The sequence below is a fragment of the Oryzias melastigma genome, linkage group LG15 (genome assembly GCF_002922805.2).
Source record: "Oryzias melastigma strain HK-1 linkage group LG15, ASM292280v2, whole genome shotgun sequence".
NCBI classification, from domain to species: Eukaryota; Metazoa; Chordata; class Actinopteri; order Beloniformes; family Adrianichthyidae; genus Oryzias; species Oryzias melastigma.
The window spans coordinates 21,904,514-21,926,063 of record NC_050526.1 but is presented as its reverse complement, the minus strand read 5'-3'; the positions used below and the strand labels follow the sequence as shown (position 1 = coordinate 21,926,063).

At 36.0% G+C, this 21,550-nt stretch overlaps 2 protein-coding genes and 1 long non-coding RNA gene across 3 annotated transcripts in view; 2 read left to right on the top strand and 1 right to left on the bottom strand.

Moving 5' to 3' along the window:
- The window catches only part of LOC112162067, a 49,044-nt gene extending 42,285 nt beyond the window's left edge, over positions 1-6,759 (top strand). Inside the window, exons 3-4 of the long non-coding RNA XR_002922001.2 lie at positions 2,849-2,938; positions 6,251-6,759. This is a non-coding gene — a long non-coding RNA (uncharacterized LOC112162067). The remainder of the gene's footprint in view (positions 1-2,848; positions 2,939-6,250) is intronic.
- Positions 6,760-14,645: 7,886 nt separating this feature from the next.
- Positions 14,646-20,202, bottom strand: avpi1 (arginine vasopressin induced 1). The gene is made up of 3 exons (XM_036215626.1): positions 20,061-20,202; positions 15,645-15,980; positions 14,646-15,565 (listed from the first exon to the last, which is right to left on the bottom strand). Exons 2-3 carry the CDS (start codon positions 15,941-15,943, stop codon positions 15,322-15,324), a joined length of 543 nt encoding a protein of 180 aa, XP_036071519.1. The 5' UTR covers positions 15,944-15,980; positions 20,061-20,202; the 3' UTR covers positions 14,646-15,321.
- A 57-nt stretch (positions 20,203-20,259) lies between these two features.
- On the top strand, positions 20,260-21,544 carry marveld1 (MARVEL domain containing 1). Its single transcript, XM_024297182.2, has one exon. The coding sequence runs from the start codon at positions 20,860-20,862 to the stop codon at positions 21,355-21,357; it is 498 nt and encodes a 165-aa protein (XP_024152950.1). The 5' UTR covers positions 20,260-20,859; the 3' UTR covers positions 21,358-21,544.
- The last annotated feature ends 6 nt before the right edge of the window (positions 21,545-21,550 follow it).

The window sequence follows — 21,550 nt, the reverse complement described above, 5'->3', positions numbered from 1 at the left end:
TGAAAAAAGACGAGAGAGGCTTGTCATTTTTTTTAATCATAGGTATACCGCAACTATGGGAGAAAAGTGAGGGGGAAAAAGTCCAGAATTTGTCATTTGTGGTGAAAAATAAGTATTTGGTCACTTTCAAACAAGCCAGTTTTCTTTCTCCACAGACCTGAAACTTGTTCTGTAAGAGGATCCTCTGTCCTGCACTCGTTACCTGGATTAATAACACCTGCTAGAACTCGTTATCTATATAAAAGACACCTGCCCACAACCTCTGGAAGAGTAGCAGGTTTTTACTGGAGAAAGGTATAAATATTTTTTTGTTTTTAGTTTATAGTATGTTAAATAATTCACATTATGTTAGGTGGCAAATTTCTGGTTCTTTTATAGTCAAGAAAAGCATCAATTTACATGCAGCCCTTCAAATGTGCTCTTAAAGGCAATTTTTAACAATATTACAATGACATATTACATTAAAAAGAACATAAAATTTATTTAAAAAGAAGAAGGATGGATCCTTCACAAAAAACAGTTTCTCTAAGAAAATGTTTGAATATTTAAAAACGAAATAATTTAACTTGTTTTTTGATTGCTTTAATTATAGGAATAATTAAGGAAGTTCATAAAGCACTAAAGTTGAAGAAATAGGTTGAAGCTCAAAAATCCACAATTAGTCAAAGAATAAATGTATTTATTGATTTACAAATACTGTAATTGTACAGAATAAAACAGCAGAGAAAAAGAAAAGTCATTTCATCTACAGGGTCATTTTGCTTTAACATAAAGCTTCTTTTTGGATCAGCAAACATCGGTGGTGCCGGCAGAAATATAAAACCTCCACATTTCAGGCAATGTGTTGACAGACTTTATTGCTTCCCACAAGCACAATCCAAGCAGCCGACAGCTTCAGAAAGACCACAGCAGTGTTTCAGTAGCGCTCAGTCAGAGCCCACGTATAAATGTGGGGATGAAGGTTGAGCTTGTGAAATATTTTACCAGCAGCAGCGGCGGTGAGAGTTTAAGCCGAGTGTGCAAATAGGAAGCAAAAAGGAGAGTAACTATAATAAATCTAACCTTAAAGCACATTTTTTTTACGCTGTATTCCTACATTTTAACCTTCTATATTTATGAGCCCTACATTTACAGGTAAGTTGGGTTTACAGGAATATATTTTAGCACAAACTGAGAATTTTGTTACTTTTGCATTCTTGGTAGGGAAGTAGTTTTAGACATTTCCTGTTTCTTTTAGGGGTGTAGGGAAAAATCAATTTGACAATATATCGGGACATTTCATTTGGTGATACTTGTGTCGATTTAAAAGGCTGAGAAGATGATATTTGATTAATTATTTATGACCGTCCTTCAGTGTCCTACTTTTGTTTTCCACCTAAACTCCCAATTGCTAGTTAGCACACTGTGCTAACTAACTACACCGAACTAAAACAACAAAATCTCGCAAGAATCAAAACTCTGTGCCACATTGTTACTAATATAAGAAAAAAAAACACACAGATTGTGGTGCTTTGTAGTAGGCTCAGATTAAAATGGGTGAAGAAATGCATCATAGCAGGTCATTCATGGAGCTTCAGCTTTAAAAAAAAAAAAAAAGTGAAAAATTGTTCTGGTATAGTCGTGGGATATCTCTTATCGTGAAGCATATCGCGATACGTATCGTATCGCCAGACATATGGGGTCAAATCAAGATCTGCTTAAATTGAACGAAAAAACAGATTGAAAATTTGAAAAACAGAATTTTAACAAAAACATTTTTAATTGAAAACAAAATATTGTAAATTTAATGAAAATGTGGAAATTTAAAAAAAACCTGAAATCTTGAGTTGAAACTTTAAAAATTTGAACAATACATTGGAAAATTGAAAAAAAATGCTGAAAATTTGAATAAAAAACTATGGATGTAAAAAATAATGTATCCATTAGTAACAGCTGCTGTTTTTAATTTTTTTTTTTTTTTTTTTTTTTTTTTTTTTCTGAATCCAATGAGCTCAAAGCCCCTCCCCCATGTAAAATTAGGATCAGCTCGAAAACTTGAAACCTAAAAAAGAGAACTGAAAGGAAGATTCAGAAAAGCAATAAATAAAGGCGGATATTCAATACAGCAGCTGTTACTAGAGGATACATTATTTTTCAATTGGTCATTTTAAATTTTTTTTTGACATTTTCGGGGTTTTTTTAATTTGCAATATATTGTTCCCATTTTCAAGTTTTATTCTAAGTTTTCATTTCTTTTTTTCAATTTTTTGATTTTTTTTTTCAAATAATGTCTTGTTTTCTATTTTTTTTTTCCAGTTACAATTCTGTTTTTTTTAATTTTCAATCTGTTTTTTCGCTCACTTTAAGCAGATCCTGATTTGACCTCATATACTCACCCCTAGTTTCTTGAGTCAATGTGTTGTGCTGGTTCTATGGTGGTGTATTGATTGAGAGTGGATGTATATGCGAGAAATGTATTTTTATTCATATGCAGCTACTGCATAGTCGCTTCTGGAACTACTTTCTTTTATTTTTTTTGTCAACCAGTGGATGCATCAGAATTGAGCTTGTAGCATCTACATCACTGCTACAGGCTTTTTCTTACAGCATTTTCTCATCTGCTCCTGATTCACAACAATTTAAATTAAAAAAATACTCAGAAATGCAGTTTTAAGCCTAATTTTATTTAAATGTGTCCTTCATTATGTGAAAAAATCTTCATGTTAAAAACAGGATTTTCATTGGAGTGGGACTTTAATAGCCATACATATTTGCAGATGTTTTTCCACAAATTTATAGTTCGATTTGATGCATTACAATGTTTTTGTGCATGGAATCACATGAAAATGAATTCATCTCTCCATGCTAGGAGGAAGAAAACACGCTGATCTTTCGTTGGAGCATAAGGTGTCTGATGTGAAGTCTCCATGCGTGCGAGCAGAAGCGCAGAGACACACATGTGAGTGACTCTGCATCGCCACTTTCTTCATTAACTGAAGGTTACTCTCAGCACATGTCACTGGCACTGAGGCCTATTTTAAGATAAATAATTCACATGCGCTTCCAGTCTTAGTTCCAATCCAGTGGTACATGTTAATATGAGATTAGTCCCACTTTACCCTGATGATTTTCACACCATTACTCTTCTTGTCCTCATGGAAATCTGGACTTTCAAGCCCTGAATTTGTATTTGTTTGTCAGAAATCCAGACGTGCTCCAAAGAAAATTCAAGCATTTTGGGTTTTTGGCCCAGGACTGCACAGCGGTGTAGTGGTTAGGACTTTCTAAAACAGTCCAAAAACATTCTTCATAGGTGAATGATGATTTTAAATTGTCTGTGTGGATGTGAGAGTGTGTAACTGTGTGGCCCTGTGACAGACAAACAATCTCTCCAGGGTGTACTCCGCCTTTGCCCAGCTAGGATAGGCTCCAGCAACTCAGTGATCCCAAAAGGGATTAAGTGGATTCAGAAAATGTATGTATAGATTCTTTTAATGCTAATCAGTTTTCTAATAGGTTCAACACAGTGTATAAACTTGGAATCTCCTTTTCATGACAACAGCCCTCCCATCTTCATTTTTTCATTTATTACATTTAATCAAATGTTTATATCAGAATGATTTTTAAGATGTTTAAAAAAATAACTTTTGTGCTCCACTGCCTTCAAATCCCTACAAATCTCCAATAGATATGTGTTTTTTTGGGGTAATTTCTTCTCTTATTTTCATTTGGAACAAACTAAGTGATGTGATGTGTTAACTATTACCTGCATAAAGCTTTTTGTTGTATTTCTGGAAGGTAAAAAACAAGATGAACCAAAGTTTTCCTATTAAAAAGGGGTTTTTTTTCTATTCTCTTCTGCAACCTGCAGCTCCGGATCCACATGTGGCTCTTTTATCTCTCCATTGTGGCTCTCATGGTCAAAGAAAAATACAAATTATTTTCTATTTCAAATTAAAATAGTGATGTAGCTTCATCAAAGTTGCACTAAAAGATTTTGATGGATTTTTCAGTACCTTTTACCACCAAAAACCAATTGGAGGTTAGTGTGTGGCCAGAATTCATGGTTAAGGAACATCAGATTATAGGGTAGATTTCCTATTGTTGGAAAACTAAAAGGATTTGAAGTGTTCCTCATGGTCTAAATGGGTTACTTAGTTCTGATTTGGGAATTTCTGGCCGAGATTCACCAACAATGGCAAAAATAAAATTTTTTTTTTTTTTTTTTTTTTTTAGCTACTGACATGACATTACCTAAATTAGCTGCATTAAAATCATCAAATATGGTACATGGTGTCTTTTATTTTGTAAGGATGTCATGCAGACCTCCGACAAAGGTTATAAACTATTTCATATTAATTTTAAAAACTTCAATTTTTTTCTTTATATTTATGTTTAAGTTACATTTAAAAAAATATGTTTATCATAATAGCTGCAGTAGCATAACAATTGATTAGCTTCCTGTTTTTCTTAAAGGAGAGTTTGACTCCTTCTGGATTGTAGTCAGTAAGAAATGGTCGCGGGCCAAACAGGATAAACATTTATTAAAAACTCTTAAACAAAAATTTTAAAACTATAACTTTTTAACATAATTATGAACTGGATATATAGCATTACCTGCGATAATGCTTGTGTGAATGCTGTAAGCTAAATTTGGATAATAAAGATGCTAATGCTGATAGCTAAAAATGCTGAAACTGATAGCCAGTAAAACATTAGCTAAATGCAAAGACTAGCTAAAAAAAAATGTTTCGTAGCCAAAAATAGCTAGCATGCAGCTGAAATATTAGCTAAACTTCAAAACAGCCCAAAAAATCATAAATGCCAAAAAAGTCCAAAAAGCTAGCTAATTACCCATTTTTAAAACTATAAAAATGTAAGTTTTTGACATAATTGTGAATAATAAAAAGGTAGGAGTATTTTTCCAGAATAAATCAACTTGAACCTTAAATAACTTTCAATATTTTACTCTCCATAAAATATATTTTGTCAGAATTATACAAATTAGAAATGAGCGCAAGATTAATAACATTAAAATAAATAACAATAAAATAAAATGATCTGGAGGGCCAGATAGAATTACCTGGGCCTTGATTTTTCCATATATGGCCTAAACTATTGAAATGAAACTTTTGCACAAATTAGAATTCATGATTTTCTTCAACACCTTATTGTTATCAAGAGAAAAAATACTTAAAATTTTAAATTCAAGTACTGAAGTATCGATACTTTCTTTTCCTGCTTTAACATTTTCCTTGTCAGCATTTGAAGAAGTGTAGCTTGATTTTGTTAAGGTCGAGTGACAAATTAATTTATTCCAACATTTGTAATACTTTTGCAAACTGTTTGGGATTTGTCTTTGATTTTTGGAAAAGATTTAGTTAAAAAACATGTCAAAATTGCTATTTTTTTTTCTGAAAACAGTTCTTCTCTGATCTAAAAAAATAACCAAATCAGCACTATTAAACGAAGCTAAGCACAATATTCCGTTAGTGTGTGGAAGTATAATGTCACTGATATTCTTGGAACGGACTCACACAATGATGCGACACAGAACCTACCTATTAAGGTCTGATGAGGGAGCTTTTTTAAATCATTTCCTTCCCCTGCTAATCCTAATGGTTGAAGCTGCCAGTGTGGGCAATGCATCGTAGTATGATGTGATGTGAAGTTTTGTTTCTCTACTGCCCAGAAGAGCCCTAAAGGCAGCAAAGCATGACAGCAAACACAAAGGTCTCGGATGTGAAAAGCAGTTTGAACTTGTGCAAATGAATTGGAAGAGCTGAGGTTGAAATGCATTTTACATCAAGAGACAAGTTTGAAGAAAATCTTATTCTCTCTCATAATTCTGAGAAAGTGACCTTGTTTTTGAAGGAATTGAAGGGCTTTTTTTATTCGCGGAAAATCTATTTCATCCCCGTCGAGTTCGAGGAAATGATGTTAGTACCAGGTCTTTAAGACACTCCTATTGAATCATCCCTTCACCTCAAAGGGAAGCAGAGAGGCAATGCTGTACTTGAGTTTCCAGATTGCACAATCTATTGAAAGCCGTGCTGTACAGTGCTGAGAATTAGAGCAAAGGCACACATAGACACGGAGGACTGAATAACAATGAGAGCTGTGCCGCAGTGTTGTGCGATTCTTCTGTGAACAAAGACTCGGGGAGCCACATGAGGGGTTCTGTGTACGTGTTAGGGATTATTATCAGAGCACGGGGAACATATTCTGTATGTATCATTTCACTAATTACTCTTCCATGCTCTAATTACAGCACAGCGGGGACACATTCGACTCTTAGATCCTTGCCTGTGCAGAATCACTCTGTAGGACGGCTGTTGTCAATCACACATAAAGGAAAAAGAGGGGAAAAGTCTGTCTCCCTGTTCGCCGTACAGCTGTCACTCATCACCTCCTTCCTCTTCGTCAGCTTTGCCCCGACTTACACGAATTTCTCGAAAGCCGTTATGGAAATTCTGCCTCTTGTTTTGACATATGAATAATTGTGTGCCACATAAAGTATTGTTTACAACCACGAAAACCTCTTTTTGACTGATACAGAGCTCTGGCAGGGGGGCAAATCCCATCCATAACTGCCTGAAAATGTGCAATGCAGATAAAATGGTGATGGTCAACTGGTGTGTTTTTTGGGGGAGAAACTGACGATGGAGCGCCCGCAGTTTGTCACATTTTGCTGATTCATTTCTCAAGAAAGTGTGTGTACCAAAAAGAGGTGACCAGCGACATTTTTCTTGTCTTGCACAGCTAATACCAAAACACCTGGCCTGTAAATATATTCCTCTGCAAAAACTGGAAGTTATTAGGTACAGGAAAAGAGAAACATTTGTCCAGTTGACTTTTTCACCTGCAGTTCAAAAAGTGCCGTACAGAGAAATCCAGAAATAATGTAGATTTCAAGGTATGACGCTGCACTTTCCTTCGCTGGTTCTAATTAATCAATGATACAGACTCATAATTTCAAAAACAACATTTCCAGTAATGGAGTTTGGATTAGAGGGGCAGAAGACAGCATGATTGTTATCTTTTAATGCTCGATCATAAGGTTTATCCTTTATTTAGTTGCAAAAAAAATCAAACATTTTAAAGTTTTAAAGTCAGTGTTAAAATTTCAATGTGCTTGTCGACACTCATTTGTGTCTAAAGCTACCTTTAAAATAGCAATTTTCTTACTGAAAAATGAAAAATCATAAACTTTTAAAGGATTTTTTTTTATGTCTTTTCTAAGAAAAACAACTGATCTCAGTGTAAGATTGAGATTTTAATCTTGTGAACTGAAATTAGGAAAACCTAGACCAGGGGTGTCAAAATCAATCACACAAGGGGCCAAAATCCAAAATACAGCTTAGGTCACGGGCTGAAAAGAATCAACATTTACTGAGTGCTACATTTTTAACATTTAAAACCGTAACTTTACCGTAAACATAATTATAAACTTGAGTTATAGCATTCCGTAAGACAATGCTAGCATGAATGCTGTAAGCTGAATTTAGAAATTGAAGATGTTAGTGCTGATAGCTAAAGATGATTATAATAATATCCAACATGAAAAAAAATTATTATGATATATATTTTTTATTATAAAATGTTTTTAACATAAAAATGATGTTTTAAAGTAAAAATGACACGTATTTCATAATAAAATGGTCCATTTAAATTTTAATGAAATGCATTTCATAATAAAATGGTCAATTATTTATTGAAAAGACTTTTATTGGAGTGTCGCTTGATTAAATAATGTTGTATTTATTTATTTAATTATGAACAGTTTGGGCTTCCATAGAAATTGATCTCTAAAAGTGCTAAAGCTAATAGCTGACAGCAATGAAGTTGATAGCTTAAATCAGTAAAGCTAATACCTGAAAGTGCAGAAACTGATGGCCAATTTAGCTAAATTAGCCTGGCCTAAAAAAAAAAAAAAAAAACTTACATTAGACAAAACAGCTAGCATGTAGCTGAAATATTAGCTCAACTTCAAATTAGCCTAAAAAACTGGAAAAAAAAAACTATCTTAGCCAAAACAGCTCGGGTGAAAATATTAGCTTAGCTACAGAATAGCCTAAAAAAATTTTTTTAAAAAGCCTAAATTAGCCAGAACAGCTTACCATGTAGCTGTAATTTTAGCTAAACTCCAAAATAGCCAAAAAAAATCTTAGTAGATGCAAAAATAGTCCAAATGCTGGATGCCAATTTTTAAAACTGTAACTTTTTAACATAGTTATGAGTTATAAAAACAGGAAGGAATATTACTCCAGAGTGAATCAACTTAAACCTTATATAACTTTCAATATTTTATTCTCTGTAAAAATATATTTTGTCAAAATTATGCAAGTTGGAAAAAAAGGGCAAGATAACATTTATAACAATAAAATGATCTGGAGGGCCGAATCTGGCCCCCGGGTTTTGACTTTGACACATGTGTATACTAATACTAGGCCATATTATTTTTATGATAGATACTTTACTCAACTGACTACATTTTGAGATATTGTTGTTGGGTGAAAAATATGTTCTTTTTGTAAAATATGTGACAAAACGGAAATAGCTGTTAGACCTCAAACATCTAAGTTTGAAAACCTCCCTATGACCTTTGACCTGTGAACTCCTCCACTCTGCAAATGGATGAAAACTGGGTCTCTCACACACAAGTTTGAATCCATTTGTGATAAATAACTAAGTTGCTAAACAGGCAAAAATATTGTTATGCTACTGATTAAAGTGTTTACCTTCTGTACAAGAACCCCACGTCTGTCACATGTTTAACTCGAAGGAATGTTCTTGCATGTAAATCAATACTAGATTTTTGTCACCACTGCATTGCTATTCAGCCTAACACGTCTGGATAAACTCTTGCAACATCTTAGCTGAAAATAAATGAGCTCTGCAGAACTAGTGAGTCTGTTGGCTTACTGTTTGCAGTGTGAAATTAACTTCAGTGCGAGAATACATTTGCACGTCTTGCAGGTTCTCTGCGTTCAAAACACTCATCCTGACTTCCTTGCTTTAGTGAACTAAGGACAAAAAGTTGAATAAACAAGCTGGGTAGATGTTGGAGATGTAGGAATAACCTTTAAACTTTCAGATTTAGAAAAAACTGGAGTCAAATCAACTCCTCAAGTGACCACTAGGGGGCTTTTATGGAGTGGTTTTTGTGCCATTATTTCAAGTACAACATTCATTGTTTCGAGCATAAAACTTTAAACAGTTTGTGTGCTCAGAAAATGATTGTACACTTGAAACACAAAAATATGATCAACAAAACAGTTTTACTCTTGAAACTTAAAAGTATGTGCAAACCAAACAAAAGCCAGCCAATCACAGACATCAACATTCATGTCCATGTCTGTGATTGGCTGGTTTTTGTGCCACATTTGGAAAAATGTCTTGAGGAAAAATTGTGCTGTTTGCTCATATTTTTGAGTTTCAAGAGTAAAGTTGTTTTGTTTGCATATTGCATATTTTTGACTTTTAAGGGTAAACGTGTTTTGTTTGCACATATTTTCACATTTTATGTGTAAAAAATGTTGGCTTCAAGAGTCAAATATTTTTGTTTGCACATGCTGTATGTTTGAGTTTCAAGATTTAAAAATATTTTTTGCACATATTTTTGACTTTCAATATTAAAACTTTAAAAAAAAATTTAAGTTTCAAGAGTAGAATTGTTTTTGAGCAAACACATTTTCCAAAGGTTCACACTCAAAATAGGGAGTTTTGCGTTTACAATAATGACACAAAAATCACTCCATACTTTTTTAAAAGTCAGTCTCCATTCAGTTCAGTTTATAGCAAAGTGTTGTTAAATTTTATTCACTCAACAACAGATCAGAAAATACCCTAATGTTTTTTTTAACCGGTGCTCAAAGAGGGTTTGGTTTTAAAGTCCCTCTCTGATCATCTTTTGATCTAATTTAAAAGCGTTTTCAGTGGTCTTTTTACTATGATTATGCCGGGGGTTTTTTTTGTTTTTTTTGGCCAAAATCTAGCAACCTTTGTCGTTTTCTAGGACAAGGTTTCTTCAGAGCGGCAGTATTTCATCAGAAATTCACCTCTGAGTTGTGGGTGGGACTTCTGGTACGGAGTCAGCCTGATTCTACTTCCTGTCGCCCCTCTTTTCACATGCTTACCTGCTAGCTTAGCCCCTCAACAATCCCAACCTAACATTATAATTTAACAACTATGGCTAGCAAATTTGGAGCAAGGAAAATGATGAAGAAAATGAAAATGGACATGAATTTAGTCTTCTACAAGTGAGAGCTTGTGGCCTTTTTCTAACCTTACTTTTTTTCATCTGCTCCTGATTCACAATAATCTGAATAAAAAAATACTCACAAATGCAGTTTTCAGCTTACTTATGTTCTCCATGAGAAAAATGTCACAGTAACATATTGAAAACACCAAAAACATGATTTTCATAGCAGGTTAACTGCCTTCAAATGTCTCCTTTATAAACCAAAAAGCTTTGTGTGAGCATGTCCTTTTTCTTTTAAAAGACTTGCTCGTGTGGCTGTGCTTGGATGGAGTTACTGTTGTTTTTAGAAGCATTTCTCACATGCACAAACATGGAGTTAAATCTCTTGATCAAACCCACTGCAGATCTGTTCACTGCAGAACAGAAAAAATGTGTCAAAAGTAAAAAAAAAAAGCTCATTTTGAGGAAGAAAAATGCATCAGCAGAGCAACAAAATCTACAACCAGCTGTAATACTGCTGGATCATCATTCCACACTTCATCCTCGCAAGGCTTATGGAATGAATGAAAGTCCAGATAACCTTTATAGGCCACTAGAATTTCCTCTGCAATGAGCTTCTCGTAACACGAGTTGAGAAGTTCAGCAAACAGAAGATTAAGTCTGAGCCTGTCAGCTGCTTTCTCTGCTGTTTGAGGGAATCAGCGGAGGGTTCAGCACCTCATAAAGCTGTCCCACAGTGGCCTCACTCTTGTCATCTCACCTGCCAGCCGCAGCCCCGTTGATCCGGGACACACACAGAGGACTTGATCCCCCAAATGAGGATGGCATCAGTCCGCAGAAGCCGGACATCTGTCCAGCCCGTCCTTTGAAATAGAAGCGAATTTTTCCGCTTTTTCCAAGGTGCTCTTGAGAGGTCAAATTATGGATGGAAGTTTAACCATTTCTTTTAAATGTTGCTGTTTTACAAACATGATTTTTATAGCTTAAAGCCAAACAAGATGTTGCTTAAAAGGTTGAGTCTTTTTGCAAAATCCTTAAATTAGCACGTCTAATTAGTATAATAAAATAGGTAAAATTCCTCTGGTATTTGGTGTGTTTCTGTGCGAGTCTGTGACAAATAGGAGATAGGACATTCTAACTTCAACCTGGGGGGCTGCCATGTCTGCCTCACAAAAACTAAATCTTTTGCACCATCTAGTGACTATAAGTTAACATGAACCACTTTTTTAAATTATTTCTTTTCTCTTTATTACTCAGAAGGAGTTAAAATGATTTTACTTTCTCTATAAAAACAGCCCTTTAACCCCAAATCCAGATATATTTTACTAAATGGCCCATAATTTATTTGTTTAAACTACAGAAACCGAAACAAATTAAACCTTAGAATCTTTTTTTTAATAAAATGTCTATTAACATAAAGAAAAAACAGAAAATACAGCCTTATAGGGATAGAACGTTTTGTCTCATAAATGTAGCAAATATTGTAGACTTTTTAGAGAAAACAAAGAATGCTTTTTTTGACTTTAACTCTGTCAAAGGGTCCATAAACTTGAGTCCCCCTCCAGTGAAAATACTGCAGTATTTTGGTGTTTTTAACATGTTCTTGTGACATTTTTCTCACAATGGAAGAAATACTCAAAGAAAAATAAGCTAAAAATTGCTTTTCTTAGTGTTTCTTTGTTCAAATCATTATGAATCAGTCGCTGATGGAAAAATATAGTTTTAAAAAATAACCCTTTAGCTGTGGCACAGGTGCAACAATCAGGAGGCTACAAGCTTCCTCCATTCTGATGCATCCACTTGCAGACAAATAGATCCATGTACGTCTTCATTTTCCTCATTTGAGCTGGAATCTGGATCAAAACTGTACGGCTGGATATTTTATTGCACTGCTAATGTTAGGTTGGGGTTGTGAGGGGCTGTAAGCTAGTGTGAGAGAGCGTTACCAGAAGGATGTTGGGAAGAAGGAGCGGGCTTACTGCGCACCAACAGTCTCACCCACAACAAATTTGGAATGAACTCCTGTTGCTTTGCAGAAACTGTCCAAAACGAAAGATTTTTTTAAGGTAAAAGCTGCATATTCATGATTAAAAGACCACGGAAACGCCTTGAAAACTGATCTAAAATGTAAAGTGGGTCTTCAAACCCTCAAAAACTTAAGTTTTACCTAAATTTCTTGATCTAAAGTATAATCTTTTCTTATGTAAGAAAACAATTTGGGTTTTTTGTGAATAATATTACCAAAGTAAGGGGCAAAAGCCTTCAATTGGCTCCCATCACAGCAGAGGAACAATCCTGCCACCTTGTGGCAGTTTGAGCAAACGCATCACAATTTTCATAAATTTCATGAGTCATAAATGCATTTCTACCAAGAAATTAGATTTGTCCAAATCTACCTTTAAAAACACATTTGTTACATTTGCTTACAATATAATTGGGCTATTTTCACTTTCCAATAATACTGCATTCAAGCTCAAAAATCTTCAAATAAGATATAAATGCATGTCTAAAGTCCAGATATTTTGCATACAGCTGTAATTTCCATGTCTGTGTAACTGGAACATAAAGAACATGTATTTGTCTTGTCTAAACATGTCTATGCTAGAAAATCCTGTTTTTGGTACAAGAAAATTCCGCAAAACAAAAGAATGCATGTGTGTTTATCAATCTTGTTTAGCTATTGCATTTTGCTGAGTCATTGCTTTTATGAAAAATGTTTGTCTAACAGTTTTTGGGTTTTTTTGTTTTGCTCTTTGTACATTTTGATGTCAGATGATGACTGTTTGTAATTCGTCTTTCTGGTTTGTTTACAACTATTTTTAGTTAGCTTCCAAATGAGCCATTTATGGTTGTAAGACAGGATGATCTATGTGTTTTGACTGAACAGCACCATTCTTTTCTACTAGAGATGCACTGAAACATCCCAAACGAGATGTCAGAACATTTTCAGACAGATGTGTGCTTTTTTTAAACCACAAACGGCTGCATTTTGAAGCTCTTTGTCACAGTTGTCGTAAAAGCTTGGCTAACAAGGCATTTGTTCCCCGAAGAACTGGGACACAACCTTTTCAAAACATGAAAAACATTGTTCAGAGCAAATAAGACGCCAGATTACCCGTTACAGAAGGTCCCAGAAACGTCCTATCTAGGTCAGAGTGTGCAGAACTAAAAAGATACAAAAGCAGCAAATTTCATTTTAAACATAATCAGTTAGGGTGTTAAACGGCAGAGTAATAAGAGAAATGTTAAAAAAAAATTAAAAAAAAGATTGGTTTTATAAAGGACTTGTTCAGCATGTTCGTTTAGGTAAAACCACACACCTTTTGAGTCTAACATCTCTTAAAAAAGCTGTCGTCATATCTGAAAACGTTACACATCACCACTTTAAAAACACCTCAGCACAAAACCACAGAAGATCTCATCAGGCTGTTGATTTGTGCCAAGATCTGGGCATCATGCTGCCACACAAGCAGCCCCGCACACCGCAATACTCTTTAAGATTCAAATACGAGGACACGTGTGTGACAGAAAGCCTTTGCTGCAACTGGGTCAGACACGTGCAAATGCCACAAATCTGCATAAACGAGGGGTGTCTCGAAACTGAAATCGTACAAGTAGCCTACCTGCACTGCAAAGTATTTGACACTTGCAAAGATTTTAAAGAAGATATTTTACCAGGTTTTCAGTTGTTTTAATTTATCGTTATTCTACACCAGAGGTGTCAACCAAAGGTCATGGGCCAAACAGGATAAGGATTTATTGAACACTCATTAAACACTCATAATTTTTTTTAATTTTAAACCGTAATTTTTTAACATAATCATGAACTAGATATATAGCATTACCAGTAATAATGCTAGTGTGAATGCTATGAGCTGAATTTGGCCGCTGAAGATGCTGAAATTGATAGCTAAAAATGGTGAAGCTGGTAGCCAGCTAAAATATTGTGTTTAAATGCCAAATTAGTCTAAAAAAAAGAAAAAAAAATGGTTGCCCAAAACAGCTAGCATGTAGCTGAAGCATTAGTTAAACTCCAAAATAGGCTAAAAACCAAAAAAAAGCAAAAATTTGCAAGAACAGCTAGCATGTAGCTGAAATAATAGTTAAATTCCAAAATAGCCTAAAAAAAAAGCCTAGTTTCTAGATTTTAGTCATGTGAGATTTCTTGTCAAGAAAAAATACTTGCTGGATGGACAAATAATTTTATTACTTTCTAGTAAACTTGCTTTCATAAGATTTGTGTTTCTTTCTATTTTTAGGCTAGCTTCTTTTTTCAATTTAAAACTCTGGCTGAAAGAGCGGCATTCTAATAGTATCTAGATGATTGGAATTATGAGGTTTAGGCCTATTTATTGCTGCGGGATTATAGTCATGCACAACTTTTTAAAGCTTTATTTGACAAACATGTAAAAGCCAACATATAATGTATAGAAAGTGATTGAAACCAAAAAGAAACACTGGGTTTCATTTTGACAAATTTATTTAGTGCTATTAAAGATTTAACAGGAAAGTTAACACATTTTCAAGTCAATACCTTCACATAAGTACATATGTGGCATTTATTTGGTGCAGAAAGTGAAGATTTTAGTGCAGTAAGTTCATACAAAGTATTCTTTAAAGCTTTACCCAGAATTCAAAGCGTGTTGTGAAACAATTGAGGCATAAACTGTCTAAACACAAACTTTGGTCACCTTTTTAAAGGGTTTAATCCTGTTTACACGCCTCTGTTGGTAGCAGCTGGATTGGAAGTGCCTCTGTAAATAACTGTCACAGCTTTGCTCTGTCTGAGCCTCACCAAAACAATGTCTTGGAGAATGATGACAGAAGAGGAGTAGTAGTTGTCTGTTCTGGTTCTATGGTGTCAAACGGGACACAGGAGGATCCAGACGGCCCAGTAGGGCCGGTAGCCACAAAGAAAACAAAAGAAATTGCGTCATATAGAAACAGTATTTCTTACACGCCTCCATAAATAAATCCTGGGTGGATATAAGTGTCAGTTTGGTGGCGCTGTAAAACATGTGGGAGCAGTGTCTGTCTGCTGTTTCAGAGTAACGTTTCAATGTTAATTGGTGTTACAAGGCCGAACACAACATGGAAACCTTGATGCTTCTCTGTGTCCACATGCTGTCTCTTGATCCTCAGTGGAGTATTTGATGGAGGTATCTGTCAGGATTGCTTTCTCCTCCTCTTTTTAGCCCTGAGCTGGCTGGAACTGGTCTCTCCGACGTCCCCTCTGGGCTTTGGTCCTCAGGTAGTGCCTCTGCAGTTCCTGACCCTCCTGATTCTTGTGTGTAGGACTCTGACCTTGTCTGAGCTCCTGACTCTGAATCGCTCTCCTCATCCGCCTCCTGAACCTGACTGTCCGACGAGATTTCTTCAATCCTGAACAAGAAAAAACATAAACATTGTTAATTATATCCACAGGAAATCACACTTTGTGCGTGAGGTTCTGTGGGTTTACCTGAGATGACTGAAGGCTTGCAGCCAGTGTGAGCCCAGTGCACTCCTCCCATTAGTCCTCAGCCTTTTGCGGTGACTCCGAGCTCTCAGCCCTATTAAGGCCTGGGCCAGGTCGGCCTCATCTCTGAGTCCCCACACGAGCTTGGCTCTCTGCTCTGCATCGTGGTCTCCTGCTGCCTTGAACAGCCGCTGGAGCTGCCACAGGTTCACATTGCTGAAAATGTTTCCCGAGCCAGCCTTCCTGCTCCTCCTCTCAGCCAGGCGCCACAGCGACGAAGGGCCAGGCGGGCTGCTGTCCATCCAGAGGAACACGGAAAAAAGTGGACATTCACGGATGCTGGAGTGGAGAGACGGAAGAGTGACGATTTTAGCCAATTTGAAGTGTTAAGCATCAAAAAACATTGGTGCAAAGGGAAAAGGGTCAGAAGGTTAATCCAGTATAAAGGTGACTTAGGAGCTCATGTCACTTCTGAGACAGGAAGTGGGGAATGGAATCCACAGATCCTGTTCCAGGAAAAACCCTGACAGTCTGCTGAATGCCTCGTATCTGCCAGTCTTTCCTGCTTCTGTAATCCTACTTGCAGGTGAAAGAAGATCAGTACTTTAAAGCCCTTTAGAATACAAAAGACAATTCAAACTCTCAGATGGTTTATGTGATGATCAACTCTCAAATATTCATAATAAAACTTTAAACCAATTAATAAATTGTTAACCAGGATTTTTGTTTATTCCTTGGTTAAAAATGCAGACTTGAGACTAAACAATCTAGTTGATTGACTTTAATGCAAATAAATCTTGATTGCATGTGATGCAAAGCATAAAAACACTAACATAATTTCCAATATAAATCAATTATTAGTTTAATTGTAAACAATTATAAGTTTCCTCTCTATTGTTGATATTTTATTGATTAATGCAGGGATTAAATCCAACAATCTTCTTTGTAATCTGTTATTTACATATCATTTAGGCCTGAGGTATTCAACCTTTAAGACTTTAAGAGCCAATTGGATCAATTTCTTGCTAATAACAGCCCAGTAGGAGCCACAGAGTCTCAATTCACCATTTAGAAAAATAAGACATACATTTTTGGTATTATTTTTGTATAAAAAACATAAATGAACTGTTGTATTTTGGCATAAATAAAACATAAACAGGAAGAAAAAATATAGATTTTTGGTGCTAAATAAGAGATAGTTAACTTTTGATAGAGGCTCACATCCTTTCAAAATAAAAGACACCCGTTGTCACACAGGATCATCTCAACTCAGCATGTAGTAATAAGAGTAATGTCAGCAGTTATTAAAAAAAGAAGTTTATATTACCACTTGTGGTGCATCTCAGCCAAAAATCTCATCAAAATTAAACCAGAGCTCATTAAATGACCCTTTCTATATTTTAGTAGATAAACGGTGCACTCAAAATCCTTAAATTTGTTCATAAATCTGCTTTATAATCTGGTGCATCTTAATTCCGGTTTGCAGACCTTCAATTCATTTTCTGTGATGCAGAAAAATCTGTCAAAATGTTTTAATTTGACTTTGAGTTGAATAAAGTTAGCAAAAGTTAGTTTTCTTTACTTTTTTAATACTTTAATTAAACTTTTTAAAATTTTTCTTGAACCGGAAAGCCACATTGAATGGGTAAAAGAGCCACATGTGCCCCTGGAGCCGCAGGTTGCAGATCCCTGATTTAGGCTTTTGGTTAAAACAAACTGGCTTTATTGGACATTTCTGGACTAAATTCTATCATAATATTGAATTTAAATGTTTTTTTTTTAATTGCTTTGAGAAAACGTGGACCATGAACTTGGTCTTTATAACTAAAAAGTATCGGATCAATACATTCACTATTGTTCACTCCCTTAGATGGCTAAGGGCATTTTGAAAACACGTCACATCATACAGACACATAAATGTTAATAATTCATCATGTCTCTTTGCATCAAGTGGATGCATCCACCCACTGGAAAATATGACCAGGAGTAAGAATTATTGAAAAACTGGTGTATAAACAAGCAGCTTTTTCCCTGAGGGATGATGCTCCTTATCATGTGAAACATTCACTAACAGTCACTAACAGAGAAGAGTAAATATGCTAAACTTCTGCACTAGCAAAATAATCAACAGCGCCTTTATTTTGAAAGTGCAAAATTGATTCAGGAAAGATTCAGGAAAACTATTGTTTTGTTTTAATAGTAAAAATTTCCCTTTGTTCATTTTGAATTATTACTTTAAAATAAAGTGTCAAAAAACAAAAAAGTGTAATAAATAAATAAATAAAACAAAACTTTAAGCTTGAATGAAAACGTAAGAAAATTGTAAAGTTATGACTCAGAAATGAATTGGTTCAGCATCGTATCAGTGAAACCTGACAAAGTTTGTGCAACACTAAGCTGGTCAGAAGTGATTAATTTGGTAAATATGTGCCAGTATTGTGCAACAGCTTTTCATGTGAATAAAACATTCATTGTTGAATGTTTTGTTTTTTCGTTTTATACTGTTGGCTAAAGATTATAAGAAACCACAAATTGTGACAATAATTTTCCTTTTTGGCTTTAAAATTAACAAAAATCTCTAATAGAGGCATGTCTAAAATGCGGTCCACGCTCAAACTTTAACCGATCTGAAGGCTCCCGTCATAGAATCAAAACTATGCAGTCCTGAGCTTTTTCAAAAATAAGATTTATTGATTGTGATTGTCTAAATTACATTTTAAGCCGTTGTAAATGTGTGGCAACACTGTTTTAAAGCGCTTTCCAACTCATTTCTAAAACGTCAGCAGTAAATAAAAACAAAAAGTTGACAGTGCGGGACACCACTTCCTGGACAAGCGGAAAATGGCGCTGTGTTCGATCTAAAGACAAAAAATGTTATGAATCATTCCACAGTTTAAGGATAATTTAATCATATTTCAAATAATCCACATATAAAATATTAAAATATGTAGTTTCTGACTACATTTACCTGATTTGAGACCAAACCTACAAAAACTAGGAGAAATGAATGCCAAAAAATGAGGAGGATTAAGAAGAGTACCCCAAAAGACAATTTTTCCTGTGTCCAACCCCCTAATATCCACATTAAATCTTAAATAAAACAGTTTAGATTAAATTTAGGATTTTTTTGTATTATTTGTTTTACTTGCGTCTCTTGCAACATGTGTTTTAGTAAACACAATATTTCCAATAATAATTATTATCCATGAAACGTGTGTTCCGCAACATGCAACTTTGTGAACATTTTTAGTGTAGTAGAAGAAGAATCTAGCAGGAAATCACTTGATATTCTGGACTTTATCATCAAACAATTTTCTAAAAAAAAATGAGTAGAGTAAAGTTGTATTTTTCATATTTTTGCAACATAGTTAGCTTAGAATGAATGTCTCACTCTATCCCATGCAACCCTTTAACCCATATAATCAGAATAAGACATTGATTGTTAGTTTTTACTTATTTACATAAGTAAGTTTGTCCTCTTGGTATTCAGTAACAGTGAGCTAAACATCAACCATCTACTTCTGATAAAAAATCCAATATTAGTACCTGAAAAAATTGAAATTTTGTAAACCCCAATTGATCTGTAGACTAATCCAGATTTTGACAGTTTATTACTTATTAATACAAAAAGGAAAAATGAACGTTAGATGAACTTTGAAGCACAAATGTTCTCCAATTTCATAACTACGACAAGCTAACTGGGAATTAAAGATTTTTGGTGGCAATTTAGTAAAAAATTATCTGAATAAATGAAAAGTACGCCATAGCAATAAAATGTTCATTAATTTATTTGCATTAAATAGTTGAAAGAATTGCCCTTTAGATGTTTTCACCTCCCAAAATCTTACCCTTTTTGCAAGAAGTTTGCACACTCCTACATGTATTTATTAGAGATTTTTTTATATAAACCTTAAAAGTTTGTAGTTTTTTTTCCCAGACTGTCTCCAGTCCTCCTGCAGATATCTGATGTTCTCATGCAGTCAGCTTTTATTGCACATTAACGGTTTATCCCCGCGGCTCTCATAAGTGGGTCAGACACCATCAGCTCATGTGAAAAGAGTTCACATCACGTTGTGCACAGTCACGTTAAGAGCAAACCCTACCCTATGGGCTATGCATATTTATTTATTTTTTTTTGCCATGTTTTATTGCCAAATCTGGTTAACATCACAGAAGTCTGCACTAAAAACAGAAGCTCTGACCTCCAATTCACGTAACCTGGAATGTCTGACGCTTCTGATAGTAAAAACAAACAGTCTGCTCTGTTTATTTAAGCTTATCTGGTGATATAAACCCACACTGTTACATCTAGTGGGCTGTCATTTAAAATAAGACTCAAAAACTTCCCATTTTTTGTGTTTTTCCTACATAAAAGTGCAATAAATGATCACAAATAAGTCTATAAAAGCATTTACTCACCCAAATGTTTTCAGTCTTCTACTTTCTTGTGTCCTTATTGTAGTTTCCCTTCAATAGAAACTGCAGTCGACTCTGATAGACCTTCACCTGGACTCTATTTACGTCCTTCGGATGAATGAATGTCATTCAAATGAGCAATGAAAGCTGAGCTCAGCTCTAAGCCCCGCCTCGTAGGCGGGGAATGAGTGTATTTCCACCAATTGGAGCGATGGAAGGCGGGTCGTGTGTTTGTTTTTAGCTCCGCCTATCGGCCACGTAGGGCGCGAGAGCTGGGAGTCTCTGACGTCAATGAGCCCTGTTGGCACAAGGAGCATCTGTCATTTAAACGCGAGGAAGACGAAAACATGTGAGAGCAGCGTGGATGACGCACGCGCGAGCGCGCGAACAGCGCGGCTTTGTGAGGAGGCAGGAGGCTAAAAATACATGGAGAAAAGAGCAAAAGATTAATGGAGAAAACTCGATATTATATGTCAAAACAGCAGGAAATTATGGTTTACATGCATAGAAAATGTATGGGAGAGTCCATCAGCCCAGCAGAGGAGGGGCAGGCTTTAGATTACAGGCCATCCCATCTCCATCACCCAGCCCCCCCAAGACACTCCAACAGAGGAAGCGGAAAACACGAAACATAGAGGGTCCATAACCGTGCAAAGAATTTTATTTTACTCTACTAAAACATTTTTCCTTTAAAATTACCCTGCTTCAACTTTATTTTATTTTATTTTTTATATTTGGGGCTGTTTGGTCACACCACCCGCCCAACTTTGGGGGACAAAAGGGATCTGGAAGTTGGAGAGAGATGTCCCCCCAGCCTCCCCAGTCCCAGATGAGGGAGAACATCCTGAAGACCGTCGGCAGCTTTTGGGGAATCGCCCGGATCCTGCAGATCGTCTTCGGAGCCGGGCTGTGGGTCACCATCGCTGCCAACAAATACGAGGGCTCCATCCACTTCGTCCTGTTCGTGGCGGTGCTGTTCTGGCTCCTCACGCTCGCCCTCTTCTTCCTCACCCTCCTGAACAAGCAGGACCTGGTGCCGCTGCTGGGAGGGGAGCGCTGGTTGTCCACCAACTTGGCGCACGACGTGGCCGCCGCGCTGCTCTACTTTCCGGCGATCGGAGTCATGATCTACAAGACGGAGCGCAACTCCTACTGCAACCTGGAACAGTACACGCACCCCTGTCTGTACAAGATCTACCTGACGGCCGCCGTGTTCGCCTGTCTGAGCTGCGGCGCGTACCTCATAGCGGTTATTTATGGGGGGTGCAGGAAGTGTCGGGGGGAGCAGACGCTCCTCTGAAGGGGGGACAACATAAACAAAAAAAGAAAAGAAAGGGCAAAGTGGCTTCTTTTGCAAAATGAGGAATTACGAATTTCACTGAAACTTCAAGAGTTCCCATCATCCTTCCAGACGGTGGAGAAGCGACCCTGAAATCAAAGCCAGATGCAGTGGCGGAGTGACAGTTTTTGGGGGCCGGGGCAAACAACAACAG

What these genes read in the sequence shown, in the direction of transcription:
- avpi1 (XM_036215626.1), bottom strand. Translation starts at nt 15,943, where the DNA reads ATGGACAGCAGCCCGCCTGGCCCTTCGTCGCTGTGGCGCCTGGCTGAG. An exon ending in CAAGCCTTCAGTCATCTCAG is followed by an intron (nt 15,566 to 15,644) that starts GTAAACCCACAG and finishes TTTCTTGTTCAG; the next exon opens with GATTGAAGAAATCTCGTCGG.
- marveld1 (XM_024297182.2), top strand. Translation starts at nt 20,860, where the DNA reads ATGTCCCCCCAGCCTCCCCAGTCCCAGATGAGGGAGAACATCCTGAAG.